Source organism: Helianthus annuus, chromosome 5, assembly GCF_002127325.2.
Source record: "Helianthus annuus cultivar XRQ/B chromosome 5, HanXRQr2.0-SUNRISE, whole genome shotgun sequence".
NCBI classification, from domain to species: domain Eukaryota; kingdom Viridiplantae; phylum Streptophyta; class Magnoliopsida; order Asterales; family Asteraceae; genus Helianthus; species Helianthus annuus.
The window spans coordinates 92,620,127-92,632,849 of NC_035437.2; the positions used below are offsets into that span (position 1 = coordinate 92,620,127).

Consider the following 12,723-nt stretch of genomic DNA (forward strand, 5'->3'; position numbering starts at 1 on the left):
CGGTGTTCTGGGCACTATGGGGCTTTATAGCACCCATTCACCTCTCCACTACACATGGCCTAAGTGTCGTAATTAAGTAAAATAATAAAGAATTAACTGTCATTTTCGTCCCTGTTGTATGGTGGAAAATGTTACTTCAGTCCAAAAAAGTTTTGCGTTAGTTCCGTCCTCAAAATTTTTGAAACGTGCCACTTCAGTTCAAAAAAGATAACGCCTGTTAAAAAAAAATCTGTTGAAACTAAGGACATTCTTATTTTTAACTAATAATGACCGATTATGTAAATTTGTTAATATAAAAGACCATTTAAGTAAATACTCTCTTCTCTCTCTAAACTCTCCACCACCTGCACCACCGGTCCCTAGCACTACCACCACAGCCACTGTCACTACCAACCACAACTACCACCTCCACCACAGCTCTGATCACCACCGTTCACCTCTACCATAGAATCCTCACTGTTCACACCATGCCACCCTCAATTTCCATTGTAACCAACAGCTCCGCAAACCACCACCAACGTCGTCATCACCACTAGATCCAGCCACCATTGTCATCACCGTGCCTCCCTCAATCTCCACCATAAAGGACCATCATTTCATCTCTACCTTAAAATGGATGTTATAAGATTTCACTTCAATATTAAATTGAAGTTTTCCACCAAACTACAGAGACAAAAATAGCAGTTAACTCAATAATAAAAAATGTTACTTTAAATTATTTTAAAAATATAAAACATTTTAATAAATTGTTTTACTTACAAAATATCTTTTTATTATCACAAATTAATTTATTTTTATAAATAATTTAATTTGATATAAAAAAATTGTTTATAAAGGTAAATCATACAGCGGTGAGAATGTAACAATGTAAGAATTTATAATAACGTTTGTAAAGTTGAAAAGAAAATAAGGTAGCGTTCGTTTCATGGAATGGAATGGAATTAGGAAGTTTTTCTTTGTAAAATTGATCTTGATTGGGGGAGGGAGGAATTTGAAATCCTATGAATTTCTTTAATCAATGAAATTTGTGACTATTTCAACATTCCATTCCATTCCTTCATTAGAGTGAAGGATTTCTAAGGAATGTTGAAATAGTCACAAATTTCATTGATTAAAGAAATTCATAGGATTTCAAATTCCTCCCTCCCCCAACCAAGATCAATTTTACAAAGAAAAACTTCCTAATTCCTTTCCATTCCATTCCATTCCATGAAACGAACGCTACCTAAGGTAGTGTTTGTTATGCAGGAATGAGAGGCGGAATGGAATGGGTCATTATGAGGGAATGAAGAAAAAGGTGTTTGGTTGGTCAAGGGAATGGAATCACCCATTCCATAAGGCATTCCATTCCCTCAAAATCATTCCATCCACCCCCCATGTTTTTTTTTCATTCCATCCCCTCTTGCACCCTTCATTAACAACACCACAACCCCCCACCTTCGCCACCACTCACTACCACTACCATCACCACCACCGACGCCTATCGCCGCCGCCATCCACCCGCCACCGCCGCCACCGACCACCGCCGCCGCCACCTACCACCGCTGTCACCAACCATCGCCGCTACCAACCACCGCTTCCAACAACCACCACCGTCGTCAACGCCGCTCGTCGCCACCAACCACTACCACCGTCGCCGCCACCACCAACCACTGCCGCTACCAACCACCATCGACGGCCGCCGCCACCCTCCGTCACCACCACCCATCATCGTCGCCGCCACCACCGATCGCCGCCACCATCGATCGCTGCCACCACCACCTACAATCACTACCATCGACCACCACCACTCACCATCGATTTTATTCCTTAATTTTCTTGCCTACCAAACAATACACGATAATAATTCATTCCATTCCCACATGGTAACCAAACGAGACATGGAATGGTAATGATACATTCCATTCCCTTGTCCATTCCATTACCTCGTCCATTCCATTCCCTTGTCTATTCCATTACCGCATACCAAACAGACCCTAAGTGTTTTTGGAGGAGTGGAAATCTAATATCCTAATAGGCATATTTGTGGTGGTTTTGAGAGTTGGCATTGGACCATCTCTAACCGCACCAGATCAAACCATGTTAAACCGTGATTCTGACTAATGACATACATTATTCTCTTTTTTCCTTCAACCATGGCAAAAACCGAAAAAATAAATTAAAATTACATTGCACTACAAAATTTTCCAGCAGACCTATAAAAAAAAGACAATTCTTGTGAATGTGAAGGTGTGGTTAGGGGCTTTATCACGCCACCTTACCGCCACGTCACACAAGGGCTTTAAAGCCCCCTCCTTTAACTTGTAGGGTGTGGAGGGTGTGGCTAGGGGCTTTATAGCACCCCCCTTTAAAGCCAATCAACTTCGATGGAGCCCCCCTTTCTTACGTCACCACCTTGGCGAAACCACCATGCCCCCCCCCCACCACCCTAAAGATGACGGTATGGGTGGCCATTGAAGGTGAGGTGGCAGGGGTGGCGCCTCCACACCCTCCGGCCTAAGAATGGGCAATGAATTAAAGCTTTGGAACTTTCTCTATGCAGATCAAACCAGTAATCCAATGCAATATTTTTGACAATTTCTCAAAGTTTATTCCTTTCTGGACTGGACTATCCTGCAAGGTGGAACCATGGTCATGTAGACAGAAAACCATATATCATGTAAAAGTATGAGAATGCTCTATACAGGACACAAGAACAACTAATGTTGCACACTTACTAATCTAATTTCCAACATTTTCAAATGAATATTTTGAGATAGATCTAGTTACAAGATGATGAATAATAAGGCGATGCATTCACCTCTCATTTTTTGGTTCTTTAAAGAGATTTTAGCAACCGTCCAGCAACGAGTGTCTTGTTTGCATAGCTATACACAAATACAAAGTGTTGTGTAGAATGCGTAAGATGGATGAATAAGAAATTAATGAAGTGTTTGGAAGTAAAAGATAGAAAACTTTAGCGGATTTACCTGTCTGAACGAAAGAGGCAATCAGAGCTCTGTAAGTCAAGCATATTCATCCACAGAGCTTTGTAAATAATAGAATGCCTCGGGTACATGATGCGCATGCCGGCTTTTGGGACCTAAACGCCTCATTCTGCCTCAAGCTTTTTGAACCAATGTGAATAAATACCCATTTGGTTTCGAGTCAAAAGCTCCGTATAGCGCAAGAACTGGTTGAATGGTGGTCAGACTCTTGAGGTACGGTCATATGAGGTGTCTTAACTCATCAGAAGTGGCTATGCAATCTGACAAGTGCCCTAACTTGAAGCCGCTTCGAATGCTCTTAAAACCTGAAGTAAATGTGTTCAGGAAAGAAGAAAACGCACAGTGATTTGATCAAACACGTAAGTAAAGGATGTATCTTTCATTGAGTATGGAACCACAATTTATACACAACCTATGCTAGGAAAGTAATTACATGACTTCCAAACTATCTAAACTACAGATAGATATTTTGCAGCCCATAATGATAATTATACAACTGTAACAAGTCAATGGTTTTGTTAAGTTGACACCGTATAACAAACTAATTAAGCTTGCGGAAAATAATTACTTGGTTTCTCAACACAAATGTTGTAACTTTAAAAAAACTAGTTGATTTATTGTACAGTAAATAGCAGGTATTTTTCCAACTATCTAGAACTGAACATATTTTTTTATTGACAAAGTATTTTGATTCTGATTCTGTTGAAGGAAAAACCCATGTGAATTAATCCAAAAGAATCGTTCAGAATTAATCCAAAACTATTATTCAGAATTTATCAATGATTTCTGCACAACAATACCAGGTGGAATACCAACAAAAGACACTATTAAATAAGTACAAATTCTGTATAATATGCCCTTAAAACTAGAAGGGTACGCGGAGCAGTAGCTCCAATCAATATACTAATGATGCAGGTGCATATTAAGTATTAACCTACTACATAGTTACCGATAGTGAATAGCGACAAATACGACAACGTACCTATATGCTACCTAGCGATAGCGATGAAATAGCGCCTGCTATTTCGTGTTTAGCGATAAGGTAGTTAAAAAGTTAAGAAATAAAAAATAGCTATCCACGTAACTTTTTTTATATATAATGTTAGTTTTATACCTTTTTGTATAACTTTATAAGTTTAAGGACCAAATGTAAGCTAGTGAAAATAGGGGGGTTAAATGTTAAAATACACAAACTAATTTTACACTTTTTATGTAAATTTTACAAGTTTTAATGACTAAATGTAACCTAATGAAAGATAGAGGGGTTAAATGTTAAAATCCATAAACTTATTTAACCCTAGAAAGGCTCAAACGCAACAAAAACGCAGCCACTCTTCTTCTTCATAGTTTCCAGCAAGTTTCCGGCAGAAATTGCAGGTTTCCGTCCGGAAGTCGTCTTTGGAATCCGCTATTCAGCGCTAAACACCATGTAGGTAACAGAATTTAATGGAGATGATGAAAGTAAATCTGTAACTATATTTGATAAACTGAAGAAGATAATACAAATACTAGCCACCGAAGTGGTCCCAGGGCTATGCCCTTCTCATGCACATGGCAATGAGCCTTAACAACTAACTAATTCTCTTCCTACTTTCTATAATGACTAATGCCTTATTTATAGGAGTAGTAATTACACTAACCCCCCTTCACAATTATAATATACTAATAAGTGTGCAATTTCTATCAAGTGCCTATCATCTCGCCACGCTATTCGCGATAGTGGTTGCTATGGCCGCTATCGATAACTATGACCTACTAGCAGCAAGATGTCATTTAAATCAGCAACTGATACACTTTGCATACCTGGTGCAACTGTGGTTGTTAAGTTACATCCCAACATTGTGATATATGCCTATTCAACGTATCCCATCAAATGTAACTGTAAAATAAGAAAAAAAAAATCATTAATGTTATTGCTAGAGATTTCAGATTAGATATAACTAGTATTAAGCACCCCCGCGTTGCGGCGGGGGCGAGCACTAACGCCACACTACTGCCAGCGACCACCAACACTGAAGTTGAGGTGTTAATGCAAAGAAATTAAACCGAAACGTAAAACATAGAATAAAATAACTAAGTTGATCTAGGACTCGGGCGTTACGATGAACCCGCGTCTATTTTTCCCGTTTGACAGGTTCATCGTAATCTATATATAATATATATCATTACCACTATACAAACCATAATGCATACATTACAACAACCATTGCATCAATATGTTGCAAATTATATTTATACAAGATTTTGGCTAAATTAATTAGATTATTATAAATAATAATAATTTACAAATAAAACAACACAGCTTTGAATGGATCAAACCGATTGAATATGGTAAGATAATGAAACCATTATTTGATTAAGGTACAGCCACTTAAGCACAATTTACAACCATACATGCATACAAAACAGATTGAATTTGGTAAGGTAATGAAACCATTATTTGATTAAGGTACAACCACTTAAGCACAACTTATAACCAATATTTGATTAAGGTACAACCACTTAAGCACAACTTACAACCAATATTTGATTAAGGTACAACCACTTAAGCACAACTTACAACCAAGCACTTAAACACAACTTACAACAAATATTTGATTAAGGTACAACTATTTAAGCTCAACTTACAACCAAACATGCATACAAATGTTTCAAATTAATAGTATATAAATGCAAATCATGCTCAAAGCAAGAAGCATTTAGTAGTTATTCCATCAGATAAAGTTCCTCAACATAACAGTTATAAACAAAAGTGATTGACTTATAGTAGAATTCAATTAGAAAAAAATAACTATTATCATAAAAAGAAAAAAATTAACCTGAAAAACATTGATGCAATGCAGACTTCATATTGCTCCACTTGAAACTTACATTTTTCCTGCATAATAAAACATTATATTAGGTAATAGGCACTCCTACTTCGAATTAAATATTCATTTAAATTAAAGATAAACAATTAGCCCAGGGGTTAGAGAAGTACCCGATTTTGACCATATCTTTGACAAAATCAGACGGCTAAGATTTTTTTCAACCTACAATTTTAAATCTCTCATGATTCTCTGTCTCATCGGATTTGACAACTTACTTCCTTTTTCAACCATCAAATCATGTAACATTTGAGCTTCATTCAGTTTGTTTTCTTTAAGTAACATGTGAAGCAACCAGCTACCGTTAAATCGACATGGTAAATAACCATGGGAAATCATATCTTCACATATACGCAACGCTTCATTGACCAAACGTGAAGCACAAAGACTAATAAGCATATATTCGAAAGCAATTTTGCTAGGAACAAATCCTCTTTTACACATTGCATGTGAAAGAGACAAGGCATCAATCAACCTCTTGTTCTTACAAAAGCCCTTTATCATTATATTATATAAAATTCTATCGGCGAAGCATCCATCAGCATTCATTTTGTTAAACAACCCGACAGCAGCATCAATTTCACCGACTTGAATATGTCCGTTGATTAAAATCGTATACGTTACCTGATTGAGACCCACACCTTGTTTTACCATCACATCTAGTAGTTCATATGCTTCCTTAAACTTTCCCATCCGACAAAAACCAGATAATGTGGCGTTATACATATATAAATTAGGCCAATAGAAACTATCTTTAATTCCTCGAATCAGTTTCATTGCTAATAACTTCAAATCTTCATGAGTTGTTATGGAAATTTTCGAATCATTCTCCCCCGGAGATGAGTTTTGACGAAGTAGATGATAGAGACGTTCCCTTTCTTTTTGTGATTTATTATGGGTATCGTGCCATATACCGTTGTAACATTGAAGATTCCTACAAATGCCACTAATCAATGTTATGTAGGTGACATGATCACTCTCGATACGACTTCGTTCCATCAAAGAAACTAGTCTAAATGAAAACTCAAGCTCACCTTTTCGTATAAAGTGACCAATAAGAGACGTATATAGCACTTTATTTGGCATAAAACCATCTTTTAACATACTTCCAAGATACATCACACCCTTCTTCATCATATTTTTCTTAACAAATCCACTAATAAGCGCTGAGTAAACACGTGAATTAGGTTGTATTCCATGCTTCTTCATCCGATAAAATAATCGATCCGCTTCAATTGCTTGTCCATTTTTAGCGTACGTGTTTATCATTCTGAAATACAAAGCGTCATCGGGATCTACATCACTTTCAAGCAACTTTTTAAACATACAATGTGCATCGAAAACCCTTTTCTCTCTGCCTAAACAACCAATAATGCTATCATATATAGCAACACTAGGCTTCATTCTCCTATCATCCATCAAACGAAGAACATTAAAAGCCGACGCTAGGTCATTATTTTTGCAATGTTCATTAACCATTACCAAAAAAGTTGTGGAGTTAGGAATCATACCCATACCCTCCATGAGTTCAATTAGGGCACCGGAATGCTCAACAAACCCTTCTTGACTAAAACACCTTATCAACGAGTTATAAGCTGACATCAACGGCTGAAACCCAAGATTGATCATGAAAACCAAAGACCGCAAAGCATCGTCAGTTTTCCCTCCAAAGCATAATCCAATAATGTATATACTATAAGCCAGATTAGCCAAACGAGGTCTACGTTCCACTATTCTGCCTAAAATATGATCGATTTGATATTGAAGGCTCTCAGTAGGTCCAAAAGAAGCAGATGAAGATAAAGGGTCAACGCCACAACCGTATTTAGCAATCTCATTCAAAAACTTGAGTGTAAGATGAAGCTCATGACCTTTCGGGTACGCTTTTATTAGTTTAAAAAACATGACTTGATCGGGAATCACTCCAGAATCAAGCATCGTTTGGTACACCTCATCAACCTCTATACGGTTTTCTTTGTAAAGAGCGGGAATAATGGATGTATAACAATGCACATTGGGTGTTAGGTCTCTACCGCACATGCTACTTAAAAGCGCCAAAGCACAATCAACTTTATTTTCTTTACAATATTTGTTGATCATAATTTGGTAAGTCAGTACATCAGGTTCAAGTCCCGATTCTATCATTTGCCGGTGCAAAACACACATTTTATCGAAAAAACCAGAATTAACGAACCCTTGCATCAATGTATTGTAAGTATAAGTATCCGGCTGACAACCCATCTTGAGCATTTTATACAACAATCTCATCCCCATTTTTACTTTCCGGTTCTTACAGTAACCGTTAATAAGACTAGTGTGCATAACCTTATCAACAAAAAAACCGTAGGACTCCATTTCTATGCTCAACAACTCAGCTTCTTCAACTCTATCCATCTTACAAAAACCAAATACAAGCGACTTCCACAAATGACATACGGGTGGCACACCTCTCTCACGCATTATATCAAACACTTGGCGAGCTTCATCAACATACCCTCTAGACGACAACCCAGAAATCAGCATATTATAACACGAAACAGAAAGCGAAACCCCAGCATCATTAATCCTAACACTATAATCATACGCATCAAAGTACCTACTTTGTTCAAACACCTCCTTTAAAAGCTCCGAAAATGCTCTTACACTAGAAGACGACTTTAACCCAATAAGCTTTTCGACGTGATCATTTTCCTCCTTAAACTTGCCTAACTTGGAATAGCAAATCATCATGGAACCGACTAATGAGGCATCGGGCATAACCCCTCGGTTCACTATCCTATCGATATACAGATCCTGGGCTATCCGAAACTGACCCAGATTCACAAGCCTGCTAATTAATGCAGAATAAGGGGGCAAGTAAGGCTCAAGGCCTCGTGAGACGGCAAAATGGATGAGGGAAAGCTCATCGGTGATGGTAGGGGAGTGTAGAATGAGGCGCCGGATAAGGCGTTGGGCAGCTGGTAACAGGCCTCGGTTAAGTAGGGTTTGAGCAAGGGAAAAGCACAAGGATTTGTGGTGGTGGTGGTGGTGGTGGTGGGTGATTGAAGGTGGAATTGGAGGGTTTTCTGATAGGAGGACTAAAGGACTTGTAGTGAATGATTTTGTGATTGAGTTGACTGTGTGATGTATACGGTGGTTACGATTAATCATGGTTCCATCTGGCGGGGTTCTGTAATTGAAGTGATGAATGTGAAGAGATGATTGAATAAACTGAGAAAATGAAGAAAGAGAGAACCTGGTCTGGTGGTGTGGCACCGGGAAAGGGGAAAACCGGCTGTAAAACCCTAGAAGTGGTGGCGGGTAGCGAGTACACTTTAAACCTCACACCACACCTTGTCTCTCCTCGCGTCAGACGTCTTACTAGAGGGGCACTCCTGTTAGGGAGTCCCCTTTCTTACGCACACACAATCAGGTTATGCCACGTCAACTTCTCTCTTAAACTCCCCTCACACCCTCAATTTGATGGCGGCACTCCCATCACACAATTATTTTTTTATAAAAAAAGAAGAAAAAAATATGATTGGTGGAAAAAGAGTGGACCCACATTAACAACCAATCACCCTCTCTCTCTCTCCTCTCTCATGTGGTAACTACACCCCGACCCACCTCGCCGAATTCGGTCACCGCGGTGACGGCGGCGGTGTTTCCGAACGGGGACTTCGCTCACCGCATGGGGTCACCGAGAGTGCCCTGTATACCCTAATCTTTCATTAATCTTTTTCTTAACACTGTGTTCTAGAGTTTACTAATGAAATGAGAGAAAAAAAAACAAAATGAAAGTAAAAATATTTTGTGTTATATAGTTTTATTTAAGGAAGGAAAAGAAAGGAAACTAAAACATGTCGTGCTGAGTTTCATTTAAGAAAAGAAAAAAAAAAGAAAATGAAAGGAAAGTTAGTCTAAATTCTTTAGTTTTTTTATCCTTCCGACTTGGAAGGAAACGGGGGAAATACATCTTTTTTTTCCTTTCTCGTCCTTTTATTTCTCACTTTTACTTTCTTTTCTTTTCCCTCATTAAGTTACGGAAGTTTTCGTAACAAAAAACAGTAAAGATGGAAAAGCTGCAGAGCAGCCAATCGTAAGCTACGTTTGCCAGTCGTAGGCCCTACGGCTGGCAGCTGCTGCCAAACACAGATTATGTGAGCCGTAAGCTACGGCACACTGCCGTAACCTACGATGGGTTTCTTTCAAAATTGATTTTGTTTGTTTGTTTGATATTTTTTGTTATAAAACCATTTTTAAGCACCATATAACTAACATGTGAGTTGTTATTGGTGTATAGGTAATAGTTAGGACCTTACGGATGATGATCAAACATTGTGGACGAACCGAACACAACCGAAGTTCAAGCTTCCGCTTAGTATCGTTATTTTACGAACCAAATCAATTATGAACTTTGTAAGGATTTTATATTTTATGAACGTATTAACGTGCTAAAGTGTTTAAGTGTTTTAAACACTTATAAATTTTTATTAAATCCGAAACATTGTATGAAAGTTTATTTGCATTATTTTTATAAATGGCAAAAGTTTTTTTATAAATTCTCAATTGTATGAGAATGGGTCTTACATTTTGAAAAGATTTATTATTATTCCATATACAAATTAGCAAGCTTTTTTTGCATCATGACTTGTACCTTATGCTTGGAGACTTAAAAAAAAAACTTGATTTTTCACTTTTAACCTTAAAGTTTTTTCTTTTACATTTTAAACCATTTGAAATTTTTACTTTTAACTCAAACTTTTTCATCTTTTGTAATTTAACACAACACTTTATTATTTACAACTTTGGTCCCCCATACTTTTTATCTTTCGCAAGTTTTTCGTTTTATGTTCAATCTAAATTTTTCGAGTTAACATGTCGTAGCGTGCATGTGAGGTTCAATGTTTGTGCTCTATTTTTTCATATTTGACAGACCCATCGCAACGCGTCCATTTTTTCTCTTTTGAAAACTTCCCCGCAACAGACGGGTCCTAAATCGACTAAGTTATTATTTTTATTAACATACCACTCACTTAATTACCTTATTATCTCTAGATAAGACTACCCACTATGGCAACCATTTCTTTGGGTTGGTTGCCATGTGGATTTAAAAAAAATGAAAAAACAATTCTTTATTAGAAAAAGTCCACAACCTGCTTGTCATGGCAACCTAGGTTGCAACCCAACATCATACACATGTCCAAATTTAATTGGTCCACTATTTTTATATTTCTTTTTTAGTTTTTTTCTTAACTAATAATTCCCCCAATAAATCATATTTATTTAATAATATATTAGTTTAGGTTGGGTTGTGAATGTGGGTGAAAATTTGAATTGGGTTGGGTTGTGTAGGTTGAAGAGAGAGAAATTAGTTTTTTAATAAAAAATTGGGTTGGGTTGGGTTGTGATAGTGGATAGTCTAATTCTTGTATTTATTTCTTTCATTTATTTTCATTCATTGTATAGTTTTTACCTCTCCTATATATATTGTATTCTTCATATGGTATCAAGCCTAAAGACCCTCCCATAACTCTCCTCTCCCTTCATCTTTCTCTGTCTTTTCTGTCTCTCCTCCATCCATGGCTTCCCCCTCCTCCAACAATGATTCTCTTCCCCACTCCCTTTCCCACCTCATCACTGTTAAGCTATGTTCCTCAAATTATCTTGCATGGGTCTACCAAATGGAACCAATTATGAAATATCACGGCCTTATGTCCCATGTTGACGGAACCGAACCACCTGTCGCTATTACTTCCAGCAACGACAAAACTGTCGATAACCCTCTTTATGCTTCCTGGCTCATGGCTGATCAGCGAACCATCATCATTCTGAATGCCTCTTTATCCGAAGAGGTTGTCACCATGGTTCTCGGACTACCCACTGCTCGCCAAATTTGGCTTGCTTTAGAGGCGACATATGGCAACTCCTCCATTGAGAGGGTCCATAATTTGCGAGACCAACTTCGTCTTCTTCAGAAAGGTTCCAAATCCGTTGCTGATTTTGGCCGTGCCTTCAAAAATCTATGTGACCAACTATCCGCCATTGGACATCGGTTGACTCGACGGATCAACAACATTGGTTTCTTTGTGGTCTTGGACCATCTTTTGAGATATTTTCCACCACTATTCGCTCCACTAGACCTGCCCCATGCTTCACCGACTTACTTGCACGCGTAGAAAGTCATGAACTATTTTCTCGTGCTATTCATGGCACAACCACCTGTTGTTTTTACGGCTCAAACTCCCAGACCATTCTCTTCTCCTCGTGGTGGCCGTGGTTCACGTGGTTCCTACTCGGGTGGCCGTGGTGGTCGTGGTCGCGGGCGTCGACCACCACACTGTCAACTATGTAGAATTATGCTAGCTCTTGCCCTAGTCTTGCCTCCTTTGCATCCAATGCCATACCTACTGATGCAAGTTTGGCTAATGCTTTTTTTGCCCAATGTAAGTTAACACTCCTGATTGGTCCTCTGACTCCGGGGCCACGGATCATATGACTCCCTCCACCCAAAATGTGAACAACCCAACTGCTACCATAGGTAACAAATTTGTTATGTTTGGTAACGGTCATACCCTCCCCATCACACATACAGGTCACGCGACAATCTCTAAAAATATTAAATTAAATGATGTATTGGTTGTTCCTAATATCACAAAGAACTTACTGTCTATCAGTAAACTCACTAAGGATAATCATGTTGATGTTCTCTTATCTTTTCCTCATTTTTATATTCAGGACCGCCTCACCAAACAGGTCCTAGCCCAAGGTCAATGTGAGAATGGGCTCTATGTGCTTCGCTCGGATCATCACGCTTTTGTTTCTTCTTCACGACCCAAAGCCTCCTTTGAAGTTTGGCAGTCCCGTTTGGGACATGCCCATTTTGATAC

The 12,723-nt window shown here is 38.3% G+C and overlaps 1 protein-coding gene across 4 annotated transcripts; it reads right to left on the reverse strand.

Moving 5' to 3' along the window:
* Nucleotides 1-2,102: 2,102 nt before the first annotated feature.
* Nucleotides 2,103-9,205, reverse strand: LOC110940655 (pentatricopeptide repeat-containing protein At5g62370). Of its 4 annotated transcripts, none has more exons than XM_022182210.2 (6): nucleotides 5,968-9,205; nucleotides 5,807-5,865; nucleotides 4,791-4,866; nucleotides 2,970-3,292; nucleotides 2,801-2,867; nucleotides 2,103-2,613 (listed from the first exon to the last, which is right to left on the reverse strand). In XM_022182210.2, the coding sequence occupies exon 1, from the start codon at nucleotides 9,002-9,004 to the stop codon at nucleotides 6,020-6,022; it is 2,985 nt and encodes a 994-aa protein (XP_022037902.1). In that variant the 5' UTR covers nucleotides 9,005-9,205; the 3' UTR covers nucleotides 2,103-2,613; nucleotides 2,801-2,867; nucleotides 2,970-3,292; nucleotides 4,791-4,866; nucleotides 5,807-5,865; nucleotides 5,968-6,019. The 4 variants fall into 4 exon arrangements, with proteins under 4 accessions (XP_022037902.1, XP_022037901.1, XP_022037900.1 ...); XM_022182209.2 differs by having other exon boundaries at nucleotides 2,770-2,867; XM_022182208.2 differs by lacking the exon at nucleotides 2,103-2,613 and having other exon boundaries at nucleotides 2,627-2,867.
* Nucleotides 9,206-12,723: the final 3,518 nt, after the last annotated feature.

Excerpts from the sequence above, each read along its gene's own strand:
- LOC110940655 (XM_022182210.2), bottom strand. The coding sequence starts at position 9,004 with ATGATTAATCGTAACCACCGTATACATCACACAGTCAACTCAATCACA.